Here is a 21,034-nt window from a genome sequence, read left to right on the forward strand (position 1 = left end):
GCAAAAGTGAGAATGGGCTCTGCTATTTCATGGCTTCGCTTAAACCGTGTCGAATAGTGTGCGCACGCCCGACAGTCCAGGATCCTCCCGCACGGCACTCGTGGTAACTTACAACGGCGTTGAAGCATGTCACACATCATCGCTCGTGATGGGGAAAACGAAATGACAAAAACAGCAGCGAAAAGCTTCACGCCCGATCATGCACACAACGAATGAAGAATCGTAAATGGTCTTGCTCTTGCAGGTACAGTATCCTTGTCGCAAGACCTGGTGTGGACATTGCGAGTGTTTAGCGCTAGACGCTCGCAAATTCATGTACTTCAAGTAAATATTTGCTCATGATGAGCATTGCTCCTGGTCTCCGTTTGCACGTTCATAGCCGGAGCAGTCTTTCGCCGGTCGTCACGGCAAATGATGAGGTGGACGAAACTCGGTAGTCGGTCGTCACGCTGAGTGATGAGGTGAACGACTTGACTGACCCTGTTCGCCTCGACGAACCTGCTGACGACCGAGGCGACTTGCATATCTGTCGCATCACTGGCCAAGGTTGCAGGCGCACACAACTATGCCGACGCACCTGGTTTGGGGACAAATGCTCGAGCTTCACTTCACGCTCACGTTCGGGCGAAAGGAGATCGTGGTGCATCTCAAAAAGGGGTTTAATAAACATTCAAAACTTTGATTCTAGGCTAACTCAGTCAAGCTTCTCCTTGGCGGTTGGGATGTGGATAACGTTGGTGCCCGTGACTTTGATGAGAGTTTCAGGAGAGCGCAGCACGCGTACCAGCGTCTCGAAGATGCGCACCTCGTCCTTCAGGTGCCCCACGTAGTGTTCGTGTCGAGCGATGTAGATGCCCTCAACCAGCTCCAGCACGTCCTCAGGGTCCGGCAGCTCCTCGTACTGGATCTGGAACAGCTTGCCACGGAAGAAGCCTTTGACAGCACTACCCACGGTGACCACCACGAAGATGTATACAGCAGTGAGTCCGTACGAGCTGATGCCGAGTGTAGTGAGACCCTGGACGATGCGGTCCGACACGGTCACGACGCAGAACGGGTAGGCAGCCGAACAGTAGTTCGTGCCCGACTTCCCTATCACTGGCGTGATCGTCCACCACGTCGATCCGTCCAACCCATGCTTGGTGACCGCCACAGAGCGCATCTCGGTAGACCGTCGCAGCACGCCACTGCTCGCTGTTAGCTGCAAGACGACGGGGAAGAGATTGTCTACCTGGATGGAAGCCAACGTCGAGCTGTCGTCGTCATTCACAGTTTGCTTGATCATCGGGATCAGTGCGTTCCGGTGTTCATCGGTCATTCTGACCGAATAAGTGGACGAAATCACTTCGTCGTTGGTGGGGCCTGGGCGCGTGAACGTGAACTCAATGGTCCAGTTGAGCGCCTGCGTCGACTGCAGCTGCGTCACAAGCAGGTCCATACGTGGCGGCGACAATGTCCACACGTCGGACGAGAACACGTCGAACTCGACGCACTGCACAGACGCGCTGTCGGTGTTCAGGCCGACCTTGCACGACGGGCTGTTGCTGTCGCTGTTCGAGTACAGTTGGTTCATGGTTTCCTGCTCGTCCACGATTCCGAAGACGACCGTGGTCAGAGTCACCTCGTTTGCAGTCGTGCTGGGGTTGATAGAGCTGAACATGGCCAGCGGCCCCACAAGACAGATCAGCAGGAACAACAGCATCACACCTGCCGACGTCAGCTTCTTTTTCATGGGCTGTCGCTGCTTGCCTTGCAGAATCTCAGCCTCCTCGACTCGTCCTTTCATTTCGCCCTTCACGCCAAAGAGGTGTGCTGCCGTGTCTTCCAGCAGGACCCAGTGCTGCCAACTCAACGACGTCTTAGTGCAGATGTAGTCCAGCAACGCCCGCATCTCGAACAGGAACGGCGCCTGCATCATCAGACCGAAGAGCATCTCGCTCACGGCAGTCACCTTCGTCTCCTCGGTGTAGTTGTAGCGGCTGCCGAGGTACGCCGGGTACCCGTATCGGATCTGCAGTGCGCCGAGCCACAGGTACACGCACTGGAACAGGTAGAACGCCACGAGTGCAGGTCGTTGCTGGAAGTAGATATTGATGTTGCTTGGTAGGAAGTACCACACCGTCATGTGCAGCACGAACGTGTACGAGTACTGTAGTATCACCTTGGACTGAAGTGACGAGCAAACGTAGGCCACGCGGTCCCAAATGATGAAGATCAGCTCGATCAACACCAACAACACCAGGTATCCTGACAGTAGCGACGACGATGACACTCGACTGTTCGCATCTGCAACTGAAGTGCTGCTCGAGTCGGCCTCGCCTAACTTTTCGTAAAAGATAACAGCGTAAATCGACGAAAAGAGAAGCACCGACAGCGAAGCGGTGTAGAAATCACGGCCGGGCTTTTCTCCTGTGATAGCCACCTGGATGTCCTTGTCCCATTGAGCTGGCGGCTTGCAAATGACAGTCTGAAAATACGCGTAGACCTGGGGATACTTCGTCTGAAGCCACGATTCTTTGGCGCGCGCATGGAATCCGACCTCCGACTCGTCCGCGTCCATGTCTACCTGCTTCGAGACGACATTGTCCTTGCCTGCTCTAGGAGAACGAGGCGACATGTTACCTGCAGCAGTCGTGTACTCAATGGATCGTCGTGACGATGGAGAATGCGCCACATTACCATCGTAATTTTGAGCTGCAGCAATTGCCTCCGCCGCCTTCTTCTCGGCTTCCAGTTTCTCTTGTTCGCGCATTTCTTGTAGTACTTGCGCCGCGACCTCATTGCATATATCCGCGTTGTCCATGCTGACAACAGTCGCGTTGGTCGCCGCCCGCTCCACGATTGGAAGATTTCTGCTGCTACGCTGAGAAGTGAATGACGGAGCCCCCTGTGCTTTCAAAACTGAACGAGCGCTCTTCGTACGCTCGAGCTTCTTGGTGCCAACAGGGCCATCGTACAGGAACGCATCATCGATGGAATCGTGTGACGAAGAAAAAGATGCCCGCAGTCCTCGCATGACTTCCGATTTGTAGCGCGATGAAGCCTGGTCGTCCACCATATCCCCACTGTGGGCTTCCACCCAGAAGCCTTGAAGCCGGAGTTCTCGCTGGTGCCACAGCAGGAAAAGCATCACGTAGAAATCCCATTGCAAGCCACCATACACTGAAGTGACATCGTCGATAGCAATACCGTCGAACTTGTACAGGCCGAAGAGAACCATAGACTGGATGGACTTCGCGTTTGTTGCTGCATCAGTTGCTGTTGTGCAATACGGTTCAAAACTCGGGTAAAAGTATCCAACGGTGGTCATCCCGGTGCAAAATATCGAGAGCTGAAACAGGTATCGCAGCGCAATAATGCAACAAGTCTGAATTGGCAAGAACACGTAACGCAGGTCAGCTCGTTGTCGATAGATAAAGGTGCAAATGCTATCAGCAGATACGTACGTAAGCAAGCAAGTGCATCCACACCGTCGGAGCCGGGCGCGGGTTCTCAACGATTAGAAAGCCGAACGCGGCCATTACGTACACCATATTCAGCAAGTCCGCCTGTCCACATCAAAATCGACAACGCCTGATAAGTACACAACACTCGCGATGAACCATCCAAACCAACACAAATGCCGTACCTGCACAGTAAAGCAGATGACCATCGCCAGGCAGCAGATACTTGCGCTCTTGCTACGAACTCCATTGATAACAAGCTGACCAATCTCAGCTAGTGAAGGTTCGTTCAGGTCGTCTTCTTCATACTGACTGGTTTCTAGTTTGAACCCGGCGTTCTGGAAGTCGTACAGGAGTCTGTATAGCGGCGTGCGCCACGCAAACCCGTTCTTGTCGTCAAACTCCTCGTCTTCTGGGTCACCGAGCGTGCTTTCATCGCCAGTCACACTGCTCCACTCACTTTTGTTCTCATCATAATTCGGGTCGTCGTCGCCACTGCGAGATGGTGGTGCTACGTCGAGAGGATTTGGCAAGTTCCGCTCCTTTAAGCACTCAACAATACTTTCGTCCAGTGCTTCACGGGGAACCGCGAATGCCAGAGCCGAGAGGAACATGTTGAACTCCTTCGTTAGTTCTGACTGGAACACGTACTTCACGTCGCCGCGGCTGCCTGCGTGACGAACGACGATTTCAAAACAGTACAACGACGGTGACATATCGTCAAATTGCACCTTTGTGTCGCTAAGCTTCAACGAGATCACGTCTCGCCATTTGAACGACGTTTTCAGTCGTTTTCTGTGCTTCCGACTTCGATGTCTAAGTGCCATGTCTTCATCCTGGTAGAACACCAAGTGACTCGAGTCGATGACCACGTAGCGGTGCAAATACTTTGCTTTCATCCACGATACCAGGAACCCGAACCGAGGCGCTGGTAGCTTTTCGCGTCGATATTTCATCCAACCGGCCGTTGTCGAGCCATCCAGATTCAAGGGGTATGTAGCGATTGGGTCGCTGGCAACACTAAACGGGCCTTCACCCATTCGAGAGACAGCACATACTTTGAACTGGTAGCTGGTTCCGGGGCGAAGGCCTTCAATTCTAGCCTCACAGCGATCGCCAGAGATCTCGACAATGTCTCCAAAATCACCCAGAAGTGTCATTGACGGAAACTGCTGCCGTGAGATGCGGTAGTATCGAATTTTGTGGTAGCTACCAGTCGGTTTTTCCCAAGAGATCGTAGCCGAATTTTGCGTGCGTTCCACAGCAACAGCCTTGGTAGGTGCCATCGGAGGCAAATTGTGGTGTAGACCTAATGCGATGTCCATCAGCTCCTCTACTTTATGGACGAGCTTTGATACTATAATTTTAAGCCGCTGAATTGCTGCATTCTTGTCCTTCTTCATCGCATACCACTGCTCTGTTCGTCGACGATAGAAGTCGCGCACGATCTCCTCACGGCGAATCGACGCGCGGCTTTGCTCGCTAACCAGAATCGCGAACACGGTATGATATGTTGGCGCGATGAGAATCTCACACTGGATGGAGATCAATACGAAAAGAGCAATAAGACCGTACGGAATCTTGTTGGCTTCCACGCCGAGGAAATTGGCGACAGACATGCAACTATCGTCATCTCCCGTTTTCGTACCGATGAGGCAGTTGCTGAGCGCAGCGTACACGTAGGGGGCGTTGATAATGGTAATCACGAACAAGTGCCCCCAATTCCATTTCCGCAGGTATTGGATCCAAGGGTTTGAAGGCTCGCGCGCTTCATCCAGTCGGTAGAGCATCACCAATGACCCCAGTAGATACGCAATTGAGACTGCACCGCCTTGCTTCGCGCCAAACACAAACACTAAAAGCAGGAGCAGTGGCAACCAGTTTGCAAGAAACACAAACTCCAGGTAATACCAAACGTACTTCCGCATCAGTAAGACGTACGTGACTTCCCCGGATGACACTGCGAATGGCACGTTGCCCGTTCCTTCAGTGCTTTCTTCAACGCATGCACCGTCGTGATTCAGCTTCAGGGTTGATGCTGACTCATCAACAACTGTAATCACCTCCTCGTCTTCAGCGAATCGCTTAGAATCTGGCAGGAGATACACACTCAACAGTGCCACAAAGTCTGCCATCAAAGCCCATTTGTGCTGGTTGCTCATTACCAACCATTTTTCGTACGTGTCAGAAATTACTCGCCACGGGAACGTTTCTTCCATGTTAATGTCCAAGAAAGGAGGGAGCCATAAGATCACGGAGTACTCCAGCACGATCACTAAGGAAAGCAGCCACGCCAAAGCCCACCATCGTCTACACACCGTCGTAGGATATGCATACATCATACTGTACACGATGAGGAGGTAAACCATCGCGATAATATCTTGGTGTACGAAGCACGACACTGTGAGAAGGAGCATTACCACGTTCACGGATGCCTTGCTGGCATACGTGGTGCAGAAGCTGCGCAGACACGAAAAGAAGCCCTTGTCATCCGAGGAAATTGCCGACAAAGATGCGTGGTCACGTTTACTGTCTGGCTCATTCTCTGAAGCTGGTTTTGTCTTCCTCGAACGAGCAAGTGCAATGTCGTCGTCATCGTATGTGAAAGCACGTGCTCGGTCTTTCAGATCATCTTCGTCATCGTCTACTTCACAAGAGGAGGTGGGGTGATATGAATCCAGATTGTTAGCTGCATACAGAGCATACTGCTCTTCGAACCGTGCCGTTAGTTCCTCAAGTTCTGCATGGCGCCTCGCAGACGAGGATGAGTCAAAGTACTGCGCCACACGCTGAAGCGCACACATCAAAACGATCAAAAGCTCCCCGGACAGCAAATCCCACAACGCCGACTTGCCAGCACTATCTTCGTAGCGCTCGTCCAAGCGAATCATTCCGACCCAGTCACTGTCGTCGCCAGGCTTGAACAGCACGTTACTATCACCCGAGCCAGATTGTTCCGTGTTGAAAGTGCTCAGCTGAATCAGGTACTTCAAAAGCATCGAAAGCGCTGCTAACCAGAACAGCGGGAACCACAACTGCTTCCACGAGTCGCTCAAGGCTCGCCCGCCGATCAGTATGATAATGTAGAGCCAACCCACGAAGCTGATCTGGTCGAGCGCAACCCACATCGTCACAATCACCAGCGTTGTTGCACTAAACGAGATCAAGAGGTGCTGGACCGTTTCCATGAAGAAGCGAATGCAGTCCGCCGCGCGGCTTCGGCCAGCGGTGAAGAAGTCGTACGGCGTGACATCCTTCATCATAGACGAAAGCTGCCAAAAACACAACCCCATCATGACTGCTGTGGGGAGCAAGTACACGAACACATCCGAGATTCCACTGTTGGACGCATGGTACTCGAGGCCAAAATCCTGTGCTGAAATAAAAGACGACGTGAAGAAGTGTTTTTCCATGTACGTTGACACTTCTTCGAACTGGTAGATGTATCTAGCCACTAAGATCACGACTTCAACCAACAGTGCCAGCGACCACAGCACCTTTAGACGCAAGGACGTTCGGGGAGATGATTGAAAGCCACCCAAATGATTCCCGAAAATGATCAAGAACAACGCCAGCTGCACACCTCCCACCATATTCGTACTCAAGCTGTTTGGCCCGCTTTCAAACTGCAGCGCCACGACAATAAAAGCGGTGTAGCAAAGTAGAACTCCACAGATGCGAAACCAGTTATCGATCTCGACTGCCAGGCGGGAAACGAAGAAGACGGGGTTTTGCCGGACATGCTCTCTCGTTTTCAGGCGCTCTTCGATTGCTTCGCTGTTCACCACGTAGATCACAAGTTGGAACACCAACTGGAAGATAATCAAAAGCTGTGCACTAAATAGCGTTGGCCACAACGATCCCCATGTGTACATGCCGGGGTGATAGCACTGCAGACCAATAAGCTCCATCTCAGAACTATCCGTGCAATCAACATTACGGAGAAACACAGCAAAGCAGGCTCCAAGGGCATAAAGTAGTAGAACGCGCCAAAAGCGCCTTCGCTTCTCGAAAAATAGCATGAGCAGTGCGGCAAGAACCAGGTATCCGATCTGTAAAAACGACACGTGGGTACTCAGCGCAACAACTACAAACACAGAATTCACACGGTCAGTACCAGGTACCCCTGCTCAACAGCAGACACATACTTACTCAGAATTGTGGCAAGAACGAGTGCGTCCAAATGAGTGAAGATGACTCGCTTCGCATCTACAATCCACAAGCGCGTGGCTGACTGCCAGTCCGATTGGATTTGCTGAAGTACACAACAAGAATCATTAGTCCCGTGCAATTTCTTTGGTCATCGCAGGGCGCACTTACGCTGCGTATCTTGGCCAGCCGAACGAAGTTAGCGAAACTTGCTCTTTCACCGTTGGCAACGGGGTCGCCATCCTCATCATCGCCAGAAACCTTGGCTGTATTGCGACGTTTTCGGGACTCGCGGAGGACATCTTGATACCGCCATTGCGTCCGGATGGACAAGAACATGAACACGAGGCACAGCGTGTGCGCTCCAATGTCGAGAAACGGGTAGTCGAACACGCGCAAGCCGTACGTCGTGTAGTCATCCGGCATGAAATTGATCGTGAGGTTGCTCGTGTATTCTGCCAGCGCCATGAGCGTGCCGAACGCGATCAGTAACCACATGAAAATCGCGGACGGCAGCACCCCGAACGACGCGATGGTCACGAACGCCACCCCTAAGAACGCGGCGGAGAGGTACGACGGGTACGATACGCACCACACGATTGCCGCCGCGCTGCCTAGCAGAAGACCTCCGTCGCGAGCAAAAGCTCGAACCACGATGGACTGCTTGCTCAGCAAATCCTTGATATCCGCAGTCTGAGCTCGGTGGCGTTCGTCAAGCGGGTCAAGCAGGGACCGCGCCACGTCGGCATCCACAGAACCCAAATCGACCGTCACGCCTGCCTCATGGGAAAACCCGGAAGCGAGGCTCGCTCTTCTTTTTCCGTCGGTCTCTTTTTCTTCCACGTGCAGGTTGTGCAGCTTGGCAGAACTGACAAACAGCAAGAATAGGAAGCCCGCGAAGAAATAGTACTGCCATCGGACTCCGCCGTCCCGGAAGTTTGCGAAGCCGGCGTACTTGCCAGTCTTCTGCACCGTGTCGTTGTCGGTCAACTGGTCCACCTGGAAGACGTACCTGGACAGCATTCAATTCAACGAGGACACCTTGTTAGATGGCGCATCATCGCTCGATAATGAACTTGCGCTGAGAGTTTTTACGTACCATGCAACGATGATGACGAGGCACAGTCCCAGCACGACGTTCGTGGTCCTCGGGCCGAGGAAGTAGCTCGAGAACTTGACGCCCGACTTGCGCGAGAGCAGCTCCTGCACCGTCATCCGGCGCACGAACACCGTGTAGCCGATCAGGCGCTGCAGCAGCAGCAGGTACAGCACGCCCGTGGCGAACGCCGGCACGGACACCGACGTGAGGAACAGCAGCACGGCGCTGAAGAGCTCCACCACGCGCCGCATGGACCGCCGCCGGTCGCGCTTGGGCTCGCTGCGGTTGATGAGCTGCTCGCCCATCTCGAACAGGTCGAAGTGCTGCTGCTGCTCCTCGCGCTGCTCCGTGGAGCGCGCGCTGAGTCTCCGCAGCACGTACCAGTAGTGGATGGCGCTGCACACGAGCACGAGCGCGTCCACGCCCACGCCCTGCAGGTACTGCTTCGAGTCGCGCATGGGCCGGAAGCCGAAGAGCTTGGCCACGTCCGCGCCGGCGTAGCTGTCGTCGTCTCCGTGGATCCCCCTGATGGCCGCGTGGCAGACGCAGGCCGCGAGCGCCACGGCCAGCGTCAGCAGCGTCACGGCCCGCGACTGGAACGACTGCACCGTGCCGTAGCAGAACGCCAATAAATAATACAGCGACACGAGGTTCGCGCGCGCGCCCACGGCCAGCATCAGGCACAGCGCGAACAGCACCTCGGCCGCCGTGCGCAGCGCGGCCAGCGCACGCAGCGACAGTTTGTGGCCGGGCCGTGGCGCGCGGTGGCCCGACGCGTTCAGGCGCAGCGACTGGTCTCGGCGGAACGAGCCGAAGGACGGCGTGGCCACGTGGCCGTAGGCCGCGGCCGCGTCCTGCGTGGGCGGCCGCGTGGGCGTCAGCACGATGCGGCCGTCGGCCCCGATGAAGGAGGACGCGGCGGCGTCGTGGCCCGCGGCGTTCGGCCGCCGCATTGGGGAGGACGAGGAGGACGGAGGCGGAATGGGGTGTGGGCCATGGGCGGTGCTGTTGCTGGCTCGGTTTCTGCACGCTGTGCATGGGAAGGAGCGGCCTGGAGACGTTTATTCAGGCGCCCTGGTGCCTGCCTTGCCATCGCTATCCATAGCTGCAGGACCAGTTGCAGAGCGGCTCGAGACTCATTCACCAGTGCCACGCGTGACTTTGGTCGTCAGTCCGTGCGGTGGCTTCGGCACCTGCATGTGAGCGGCTGTATATGCACCCGCAACGACATGGTGCTCCTCCTGCTAACGCATGGATCGACGCTGCAGGTGCTGTTTTCGGGCATCGTGCGCATTGGCCATGTGTAGCATGTTCCGTCCCGTAAACTCTGCACAGTGGAGTGCCTGCTTAGTAGACGCTGCTAGCTTCCAACAGATACCTCTGTTCGTTGAGAACTTGGAGTCGATGTCAAGGTGGCAATTGAGTTGACAATGCATGGCTGCTACACAAGCGTCGAAGCTATCGCGAGCTATACCCACGGACGCGTTCGCAAAGTTAAAAAGATCGATTGTATATTTTCTTGCTAAGCCCATTCATCTACCGCTTCTGGTGATTAATGTATCGAAGCGCCACCAGCGACAACACGCGGAACACGACCAAGAAGATGAACACGCAACCGAAGTTGCTCCACACCTCCTCGTACTTCATGTTGAACACGTCCCCGATGTATCCCTTCACCGTCGTGTGGCCGATCGACAGCGGCGTGTTCTGCAGCGGTTGGCACGCCAGCTCTGAGCGCACATTGATATACATCTGAGTAGCCTCATCGTACGTCGGGTCCTCGGGACAATTGCCGAACAGGATCGCCACGAGGATGGAAAGCGAGTACCGTTGGGGCGTGATGTGGTAGAGCCACTTGTAGCCGTCCGGGATAGATCCTGCCGGCGGGTTGAAGCCAGCAAACAACAGGAAAATGGCGTTGATCAGCACACCCACGATTGCAGCGACTTCCACGCTTGGCATGGCGTAGATGAAGAGCTGGCCCAGGTATGTCTGCATCAGCACGAACAGCGACACGTTGATCCAATACAACACGGCCGTGCCGAACGAGCCGGCGCCCATGAGTGGGAAGAAGATAATCGTGAAGAGGAGACCGCTGCCAAACACGTACGGGATCTCCGCGATCGTAGCGCCGACGAAGTACCAGAGCGCATTGTAAGTCTGTGCATCTCGCTCCCGGTAGTATGAGGCACGCTCTCGTAGCGTGAACGGCAGACAACCGACGTACGTGATGTAGCCCTGGTAAAGTGCCGTCATGAAAATGATGCCAACCGCTGAGTTCAGTCCTTGGTAGGTCGTGTAGTTGCCGTTCACCAGAACGAGACCAAATATCACCGCGAGAGCAAATGCGATCAAGAACCGAGTCAAGTTGTACGACGGCGTGCGCCAGTAAATCGTCATGAACCGACCCATCAGCATACGAAGCTGAGTCAGCGGACTTGCAGCGCGTTTGCGCGTGAACACCAACTCCGGCAGACGGTCGGGAGCTGGTGTCGAGACGCCCGGTTGCTCCAGTCCAGTCACCAGAGCCTGCTGCTCAACACTCTGACGGAAATGCAGTACGAAATCCACGTTCGCAGCAGCGTCCGTCATTGGTTTCTCGCCCGCACCCGCGACACCAGCACCGATGCACTCCAACATCCACGTCGCCGGGTTCTGACCCTCCGGCAAACGCGCCACCTCCGGAATCGCCTCGAAGTAGTCGATCAGGTGTCCGCACTCACGATCGTCTGGATGCGCATTGTCCAGCTCACCGAAAAACACCATCTCGCCGCCGCGCTTCAACAGCAACAAACTGTCGAACAGGAAGAAGACGTCCGATGAAGGTTGGTGAATCGTGCACACAACCGTGCGGCCGCTGTCGGCCACCTTCCGCACACCGTCCATGATTACCTTGGCCGAGTGGGCATCCAGTCCACTGGTGGGTTCGTCCAGGAACAACACACTCGGCTGCGCTGCGAGTTCGACACCAATGGTGAGGCGCTTCATCTGCTCCTGCGATCGGCCGCGGATGATCTGGTCGGCAATGGGTCGTAGATCAAGCAAGTCCAGACATTCCTCCACAGATGCAAGTTTGGCACGCTCGGACACGCTGCTGTCCTGGCGCAAGAAGGCGCTGAACGTGAGCGCTTCACGGATGGTGGCTCCCTCTGAGTGGATGTCCTGCTGTTCGCAGTAGCCTGTGCACCGACGGATGGCCAGCTCCGTCGCGGGATATCCGTTGAGCAGAATCTCGCCCTTGATGGTACCTCCAGTCTTGCGACCAGCGATCACGTCCATCAGTGTAGTCTTACCGGCACCCGACGATCCCATGAGCGCCGTCATGGTACCCGGCAGAGCGTAGCCGCTGATACCCTTGAGCAGGTCGATGGATTCGTGCTTGTGGTGGGGCAAAGGCACGGAGTACCATAGGTCTTTGAACGCCAAGGCGACGGGTACGAATCTTGCCTGTTCCTCGTGGAGATCTACCACGACCATGTCGGACGGCACCTCTTCTTGTACTGGCGAAGTAGAAGCAGCGCGTGGTGTCGCGACCATGACATAGCTGGCCGTTCCGTCTGGGCGGTTCGGTTGCTCGTCCGCTTCCGACATTTCTTCCAGCTTGCTCTTCTCCTTGTCGTCAACGATACTGGAGACCACTGCCACCGTTGCGGCAGGAATATCGTACCGCTTGTGCTCGAGAATGTAGCTGCCAGCCACGACAAAGAATACGATGGAAAACAGTAGGAACAACACGCCACCCCACACCCATGCTTTACTGGACGGGACGTCATACAGCGACAGCGAGTACTCGCCCATGGTCATGTTGTATTGCGAGCAGTAGTCTTCGCCAGCGTACACACAAACGTCAAACTTTGGCGACCGGTATTGGTTCACAGCGACTGCACGCAAACACCAAGCAAGAGGGTTGAGCCAGTAAATCCACACGAAGAAGTCGGGAATCTGGGACCGAGGGACGATGAAACCAGCGAACACCACGTAAAATGCGATGGAGAACGTAGAACAGGGCTTGGCGATGTTGAAATTCGGGGCCATGGCTGTCAGCGTGAAGAACCATGCGCACAAAGCAAGGTTGGTGAGAACCATGCAGAGAAGGAAAAACAAGAAGTAGCCCACTCCACCGACGAAGCCGCACATCCAGTACACGAAGCAACCAAACACCAGGCACTCAGCAACAGCAGAAGGCACAAGTGCCGTCAGACAAGCGATCGCGAAAGACGAAGTGCGGTAGAAGTTTGCCCGGCGGTGCCTGTAGTAGATTTCGCGAGCTGCAATAAACACTGGGGTTTGCGACGCCTGACCCATGGCCAGGAACATGGTGGTCTGGTAGAGCACACCCAAGGACACTTGGGCATTCGTCGGGTCAAAACCGAAAAACGTACTGCCGTAGATGAGACCCATGACAACGACCATCAACGTTCGTACCCGCATGAAAGCCGTGTTTCGGAGCGCCAGAAGCATCTGCCGGCGCATGACTGTCACGGTGCCAGTCCAGAACGACTGTCGAAACTCGGGCATCTTCACCAAATGCTCCTCACCATCACGCACACGTTCATCGCTCCACGGTGCGTCCAAAGCCTGCGCGATCTGCTGATGAATAGTCGACTGGCGGAACAGACCCGCAAACTCACTCGCCAATCGAGGAGCTTCGACGCTGAACGATGCGCGGTTGTTCGCCTTCGCCACCTCGTACTGGTACTGCTGATCCGTGCCTAAATCCAATAGGTAGTCGGCCGCGTCGCGGTCGGGAGGACACACAAAGCCCAACGTCTCGAAGTACGGCAACGCTTGGTCGCGAGGGCCATGGTACATCACCTCGCCGTCGTTCAGCAGCAAAATGTTGTCGAAGAGCTCGAACACCTCCGGCGCAGGCTGCAGCAGCGCCATCACCACCGTCTTGTGCAGCTTCTTGGCGATGTCGCGCTGCGTGCACACGATGTCGAACGTGGCCGCGCTGTCCAGGCCCGTGCTGATCTCGTCCATGAACGTCGCGTACTTCATGCCGAACTCCATCTCGCCTGTGGTCACTCGCCGGCGCTCACCGCCTGACACACCACGCTTCAACGCGTTACCGATCACCGTGTCACGGCACGTCTGCAGTCCGAGCTGCTCCACGATCACGTCCGGGTAGTTCTTGTAAAGCGACTCGGCCGTGCGGAGTGCCGCCTCGTTCTGCTCGGGTGTGCCGTGCGATAGCATCTCCCTCCCGCGTCGCGACATCACCTCCTCCGGGCAGCACGCGTGCGCGAACTCGAGCGTCTCCTGCACCGACAGCGATGGGAAGTGTTTGTCGGTCTGCGGGACGTACGCGGCCAGCTGTGGCAGCTTCGGCAGCAGCTCCTTCCACGCTCGTCCGTTGTACGAGATGTCACCGTGCACCGTGATGTTCTTCTCCATGGGGAACTGGCCGCTCAGCAGCTTCATGAGTGACGTTTTGCCGGACCCTGGCTGTCCGAGCACCAGCGTGATGGTGCCTGGTTCGAACACGGCGTCCACGCGGTTGAGGATGTGCCGCTCCGTGACGCACTTGGTGGCGGTGAGTTTGCGCACGATATGCTTGAGGCTGTTGTAGACGGAGGGCAGCTCGGACGTGGTGCTGTCGCTCGACTTCTGCTCGACGACGGATACCTCGGCAACCACGGACACGTCCTTGCATCGCACCTCCATCTGGGGCAGCGTGCGTCCTAGCGCGGGTTCGAGTTGCTGCGCGACGAAGTCGTAGAAGGCGGCCTCACCGTTCTGCATGAGTGCGTGGCCGGACTCGAGTCCGGGCTGGAGCTTGTGACCGGCGGTGGCGGGCGGCACGTCGATTGTGGTGGTAGGCGCGATCATGTCCGTGACGTTCTGCAGTCCATGGAGAGGGTTTGTGTGAGGGGATTGAAGTGCGAACCACGAAGCGAAATCGCTAATGAGATGTGGAGGCGAGGGAGCGGAGATCGATTGATCGCCTTCAAAGACCACGCACTTGGCTCTACGAAAGCTTGCACACTCATCGACGCGCAATATCGGATCCGCGATTGCGGGCCATTTTTCGGGATCGCGCCAGCAGGTACTAATGAAATGCCAAACCCGCTTATAACAATATTGGGGCTTTGTGGTACCACAACGAGGTTGCTCGTTTGTATACATTCAACTTAAATGTTAACCTTCTTAATCGTGATAGATCTCTTCGAAGCATGATATGAAGGTTAGACGCTGCGACATGTCGCATTTCGTGGGATCCTGTGACGGGGCTAACATAAGTCGGTCGACTATGCGAACAGGGTGCTCGACCAGCGCGATAAGCAGGAAGGTCTCGGTCGCAGCGGCCTCCGCCCCGCTCACTGCCTCGATTTTATCAGCCGTATCACTTGAGCACACAGGCCGTGAGCGCCAAAAGAACGAAGACTTCGCATTGCCGCCGCCGCGGTGGTAACGGCCGAGGCTGCGACCGCGTGCAGAGATGTTGATGAACAGCCGGTTCATCCAATCCTCCGCGGGGATGAACGGATCAGTCACCCGCCTTCCGCTGGTGGACGATGTGTGTTCTCACCGATCGCGCAGGTTGTTGAGCTTCTCTTCATCGGCCGAAGTCCTACATGGAATTACCACACAATCGCATCTTGATCATGAAGGCATTCTTGCAAGAACGCCGCGACTGGATACGTCATATCCGCTATCATGATCGCCTACCTTGCAATTTTAAATTCAATATGCTTCAATACTACTTCGAAATGCAATTGCGAGGGAGTGAGTGCAGTCGTTGAACGCGATCGTGACAGCGAGTGTGGCGTGTGTCGCGAGGTCTGCTGCTCCAGTCATTTTTCGATGGCATCTGAAATGTCCCCATTCGGTGACCGCACCGCACTCTACGTCACGTTCATGCGGGTCTGTGCAACCTGAAGTTGACCTCTGAGACGGGTTGTCTGAGGCGACCTCGGCATCGGCAATGGACAGTGCCGAGAGGCAGCAAATTGCTGCATGCGTTCTGTCGCTACATGTAGTTCACTTGAAACGAAGCAAGTGTTGCACAAGATTCCTAACAAAACATGCCCCCAGCTTGTAGAAAGCCATCAATTGAATTAAGACACCGCCCCAACAACTTCCGTTTAATAATGCTCTACCGCTTCTGGTGATTAATGTATCGAAGCGCCACCAGCGACAACACGCGGAATACGACCAAGAAGATGAACACGCAACCGAAGTTGCTCCACACCTCCTCGTACTTCATGTTGAACACGTCCCCGATGTATCCCTTCACCGTCGTGTGGCCGATCGACAGCGGCGTGTTCTGCAGCGGTTGGCACGCCAGCTCCGAGCGCACATTGATATACATCTGAGTAGCCTCATCGTACGTCGGGTCCTCGGGACAATTGCCGAACAAGATCGCCACGAGGATGGAAAGCGAGTACCGTTGAGGCGTGATGTGGTAGAGCCACTTGTAGCCGTCCGGGATGGATCCTGCCGGCGGGTTGAAGCCAGCAAACAACAGGAAAATGGCGTTGATCAACACACCCACGATAGCGGCAACTTCCACGCTTGGTAGAGCGTAGATGAAGAGCTGGCCCAGGTATGTCTGCATCAGCACGAACAGCGACACGTTGATCCAATACAGCACGGCCGTGCCGAACGAGCCGGCGCCCATGAGTGGGAAGAAGATAATCGTGAAGAGGAGACCGCTGCCAAACACGTACGGGATCTCCGCGATCGTAGCGCCGACGAAGTACCAGAGCGCATTGTAAGTCTGTGCATCTCGCTCCCGGTAGTACGCCGAACGCTCGTGGAATGTGAAAGGCAAAGTGCCAACATACGTAATGTAGCCCTGATATAGCGCTGACATGAAGACCAAACCGACCACCGAGTTAAGTCCTTGGTAGGTGGTGTAATCGCATTTGACAAGCACAAGTCCGAACGTCACGGCAAGACCTAACGCGATAAATAACCGAGTCAAGTTGTACGACGGTGTGCGCCAGTAAATCGTCATGAACCGACCCATCAGCATACGAAGCTGAGTCAGCGGACTTGCAGCGCGTTTGCGCGTGAACACCAACTCCGGCAGACGGTCGGGAGCTGGTGTCGAGACGCCCGGTTGCTCCAGTCCAGTCACCAGAGCCTGCTGCTCAACACTCTGACGGAAATGCAGTACGAAATCCACGTTCGCAGCAGCGTCCGTCATTGGTTTCTCGCCCGCACCCGCGACACCAGCACCGATGCACTCCAACATCCACGTCGCTGGGTTCTGACCCTCCGGCAAACGCGCCACCTCCGGAATCGCCTCGAAGTAGTCGATCAGGTGTCCGCACTCACGATCGTCTGGATGCGCATTGTCCAGCTCACCGAAAAACACCATCTCGCCGCCGCGCTTCAACAGCAACAAACTGTCGAACAGGAAGAAGACGTCCGATGAAGGTTGGTGAATCGTGCACACAACCGTGCGGCCGCTGTCGGCCACCTTCCGCACACCGTCCATGATTACCTTGGCCGAGTGGGCATCCAGTCCACTGGTGGGTTCGTCCAGGAACAACACACTCGGCTGCGCTGCGAGTTCGACACCAATGGTGAGGCGCTTCATCTGCTCCTGCGATCGGCCGCGGATGATCTGGTCGGCAATGGGTCGTAGATCAAGCAAGTCCAGACACTCCTCCACAGATGCAAGTTTGGCACGCTCGGATACGCTGCTGTCCTGGCGCAAGAAGGCGCTGAACGTGAGCGCTTCACGGATGGTGGCTCCCTCTGAGTGGATGTCCTGCTGTTCGCAGTAGCCTGTGCACCGACGGATGGCCAGCTCCGTCGCGGGATATCCGTTGAGCAGAATCTCGCCCTTGATGGTGCCTCCAGTCTTGCGACCAGCGATCACGTCCATCAGTGTAGTCTTACCGGCACCCGACGATCCCATGAGCGCCGTCATGGTACCCGGCAGAGCGTAGCCGCTGATACCCTTGAGCAGGTCGATGGATTCGTGCTTGTGGTGGGGCAAAGGCACGGAGTACCATAGGTCTTTGAACGCCAAGGCGACGGGTACGAATCTTGCCTGTTCCTCGTGGAGATCTACCACGACCATGTCGGACGGCACCTCTTCTTGTACTGGTGAAGTAGAAGCAGCGCGTGGTGTCGCGACCAAGGCATAATCGGCGCTGGCATGTTGCTTCTTCTCATTTGCATCGTCTGCTTTCTTGTCTTCGTCCGCAGGCCTTGCGACCGCAACCACGGCCCCTTCTGGGACATCATAGCGCTTGTGCTCGAGGATGTGGCTGCTTACCACTATGAAAAAAATATTTGCGAGGACGAGGTACAGCACACCCGCCCACACCCATGCCTTATTTGATGGCACGTCATACAGTGACAACGAGTACTCCCCCATGGTCATGTTGTATAGCGAACAGTAATTTCTACCGTCGTACTCGCATACGTCGAACTGCGGAGAACGGTATTGATTCACCGCTACCGCTCGCAAACACCAAGCGATGGGATTGATCCAATAGAAGCCTACAAGGAAATCCGGGATTTGACTCAATGGAACCACAAAACCTCCAAACACGACGTAGAATGAAATGGAGAACGTCGTCATCGGTTTGGCGACATTGAAATTTGGCGACATCGCTGTCAGCGTGAAGAACCATGCACACAGCGCGAGGTTGGTCAGGATCAGACACAGCAGGAAGAGCAGGAAACAACCAGCCTCAGCAATGAAACCACACATCCAGTACACGAAGCACCCAAAGATCAGACATTCGACCACTACCACCGGTAGGAGAGCCGACAAACAAGCGATCGCGAAAGATTGTGCTCGATAAAAATTCGCGCGGCGCTGTTTGTAGTAAATTTCGCGAGCCGCGACGAACACTGGCGTTTGCGACGCTTGCCCGATAGCCAGGAAAAACGTCGTCAGGTATATCACACCGAGCGATACCTGTACATCGGCGGGATCAAATTTGTAGAACGTACTGCCGTACATGAGCCCCATGACAACGACCATAAACGTTCGTACCCGCATGAAAGCCGTGTTTCGGAGCGCCAGAAGCATCTGCCGGCGCATGACTGTCACGGTGCCAGTCCAGAACGACTGTCGAAACTCGGGCATCTTCACCAAATGCTCCTCACCATCACGCACACGTTCATCGCTCCACGGTGCGTCCAAAGCCTGCGCAATCTGCTGATGAATAGTCGACTGGCGGAACAGACCCGCAAACTCACTCGCCAATCGAGGAGCTTCGACGCTGAACGATGCGCGGTTGTTCGCCTTCGCCACCTCGTACTGGTACTGCTGATCCGTGCCTAAATCCAATAGGTAGTCGGCCGCGTCGCGGTCGGGAGGACACACAAAGCCCAACGTCTCGAAGTACGGCAACGCTTGGTCGCGAGGGCCATGGTACATCACCTCGCCGTCGTTCAGCAGCAAAATGTTGTCGAAGAGCTCGAACACCTCCGGCGCAGGCTGCAGCAGCGCCATCACCACCGTCTTGTGCAGCTTCTTGGCGATGTCGCGCTGCGTGCACACGATGTCGAACGTGGCCGCGCTGTCCAGGCCCGTGCTGATCTCGTCCATGAACGTCGCGTACTTCATGCCGAACTCCATCTCGCCTGTGGTCACTCGCCGGCGCTCACCGCCTGACACACCACGCTTCAACGCGTTACCGATCACCGTGTCACGGCACGTCTGCAGTCCGAGCTGCTCCACGATCACGTCCGGGTAGTTCTTGTAAAGCGACTCGGCCGTGCGGAGTGCCGCCTCGTTCTGCTCGGGTGTGCCGTGCGATAGCATCTCCCTCCCGCGTCGCGACATCACCTCCTCCGGGCAGCACGCGTGCGCGAACTCGAGCGTCTCCTGCACCGACAGCGATGGGAAGTGTTTGTCGGTCTGCGGGACGTACGCGGCCAGCTGTGGCAGCTTCGGCAGCAGCTCCTTCCACGCTCGTCCGTTGTACGAGATGTCACCGTGCACCGTGATGTTCTTCTCCATGGGGAACTGGCCGCTCAGCAGCTTCATGAGTGACGTTTTGCCGGACCCTGGCTGTCCGAGCACCAGCGTGATGGTGCCTGGTTCGAACACGGCGTCCACGCGGTTGAGGATGTGCCGCTCCGTGACGCACTTGGTGGCGGTGAGTTTGCGCACGATATGCTTGAGGCTGTTGTAGACGGAGGGCAGCTCGGACGTGGTGCTGTCGCTCGACTTCTGCTCGACGACGGATACCTCGGCAACCACGGACACGTCCTTGCATCGCACCTCCATCTGGGGCAGCGTGCGTCCTAGCGCGGGTTCGAGTTGCTGCGCGACGAAGTCGTAGAAGGCGGCCTCACCGTTCTGCATGAGTGCGTGGCCGGACTCGAGTCCGGGCTGGAGCTTGTGACCGAACGGGTGGCTGGTCGAAGTATCGCCATTGGCAGTTGGTGCGACCATGACTATCGCACAAATGACCTGTTCACGTAGATGGTCGACTTGTGGAGAAGGCGGATACTCGAATACTGAGCTTCGGTCGAGCACAGACAGATCCAGTAGTTTCGTCGCGCTTGCGGGCGTTGTTAGTTTAACATCTCTTTCGTCTGGCACCGCGTGCTGGTCTTCGCTATAGTGTCATTCATCGTCCATGGAATATGGGATGGCCATTTGTTCATCCCATCTCGGCGACTGGATGAATGGGCCGTTCACCCCATCTATCGCCTGGATGAACGACGACCAGCGAGAAACCGAGGGCAGCTCAGTGGTGTTTTTGATTGTACGTGGTGGGGGGGCATCGCCTGTGCGTGACGGCGCGACGACTGCGAGTGCAACGCGGTACAGATATATCGTCGCTTTGTCCTTGCCAGAAAACTTGCTGAGTTCCCAGATAACAAAACGTCGTTTCTATCAGAAAAGTAGCAAGAGCCCGAAAATAAGTCTGGAACACATTTAGAATCCGAAAATAAAGTCTGGAACGCTTTTTTAGGATATCAAGTCTCAAGAGACTCCGAAAAAAGCGATCAGGCACCCGAAATTAGTCCGGGATAACGCATGTCGCAAGAACACATACCTCGTCAAATCGAATCGCGCAACCGATTTTTTCAAACAGCAAATGGCTCGACTTTGAAAATGGATAGTCAGCGAAACCGCATCAGGCGCCCGAGATTTGGAATTAGCAAATGGCTCGGTTTCGAAACTCGAAACTTAATTCCAGAAAATCAGAAATCCGAGATTAGGCCGTAAACAACCCATTCCCGAAATTAACTCGGCGAGTCTACCAAACCGGCGCACACAAGATCTCGCCATAGATCTTTCTGGATCCGGTAGAAACTGTTTTGCATACTCCCGCCCATATACAAGTTTGTGCGTAGTAAACTGAAGTTACGAAAACTTGGGTTGTGCGCAGTTCGTAAAGTTAGCGTAAGC

At 55.5% G+C, this 21,034-nt stretch overlaps 4 protein-coding genes across 5 annotated transcripts; all 4 read right to left on the reverse strand.

Annotated features, from left to right (window-relative positions):
• Positions 1 to 694: 694 nt before the first annotated feature.
• On the reverse strand, positions 695 to 9,644 carry IUM83_05397 (Piezo-type mechanosensitive ion channel component 2; the record flags this gene model as incomplete). Of its 2 annotated transcripts, XM_067929533.1 has the most annotated exons (7): positions 695 to 1,909; positions 1,992 to 2,011; positions 3,283 to 3,367; positions 3,447 to 3,548; positions 3,629 to 3,680; positions 8,548 to 8,604; positions 8,692 to 9,644. In XM_067929533.1, the coding sequence occupies 7 exons, from the start codon at positions 9,642 to 9,644 to the stop codon at positions 695 to 697; spliced, it is 2,484 nt and encodes an 827-aa protein (XP_067799716.1). The 2 variants fall into 2 exon arrangements, with proteins under 2 accessions (XP_067799716.1, XP_067799715.1); XM_067929532.1 differs by adding an exon at positions 7,596 to 7,698 and having other exon boundaries at positions 695 to 3,367; positions 3,629 to 7,530; positions 7,764 to 8,604.
• Positions 9,645 to 10,227: 583 nt separating this feature from the next.
• Positions 10,228 to 12,282, reverse strand: IUM83_05398 (pleiotropic drug resistance protein ABC superfamily; the record flags this gene model as incomplete). The annotated part of the gene is made up of 1 exon (XM_067929534.1): positions 10,228 to 12,282. The coding sequence occupies one exon, from the start codon at positions 12,280 to 12,282 to the stop codon at positions 10,228 to 10,230; it is 2,055 nt and encodes a 684-aa protein (XP_067799712.1).
• Positions 12,283 to 13,502: 1,220 nt separating this feature from the next.
• IUM83_05399 (Pleiotropic drug resistance protein ABC Superfamily) lies at positions 13,503 to 14,358 on the reverse strand (the record flags this gene model as incomplete). Its single annotated transcript, XM_067929535.1, has 2 exons — positions 13,503 to 13,506; positions 13,595 to 14,358. 2 exons carry the CDS (start codon positions 14,356 to 14,358, stop codon positions 13,503 to 13,505), a joined length of 768 nt encoding a protein of 255 aa, XP_067799625.1.
• A 1,432-nt stretch (positions 14,359 to 15,790) lies between these two features.
• On the reverse strand, positions 15,791 to 20,068 carry IUM83_05400 (pleiotropic drug resistance protein ABC superfamily; the record flags this gene model as incomplete). The annotated part of the gene is made up of 1 exon (XM_067929536.1): positions 15,791 to 20,068. The coding sequence occupies one exon, from the start codon at positions 20,066 to 20,068 to the stop codon at positions 15,791 to 15,793; it is 4,278 nt and encodes a 1,425-aa protein (XP_067799791.1).
• Positions 20,069 to 21,034: the final 966 nt, after the last annotated feature.

Source organism: Phytophthora cinnamomi, assembly GCF_018691715.1.
Source record: "Phytophthora cinnamomi strain GKB4 chromosome Unknown Contig4, whole genome shotgun sequence".
Lineage (NCBI taxonomy): Eukaryota > Oomycota > Peronosporomycetes > Peronosporales > Peronosporaceae > Phytophthora > Phytophthora cinnamomi.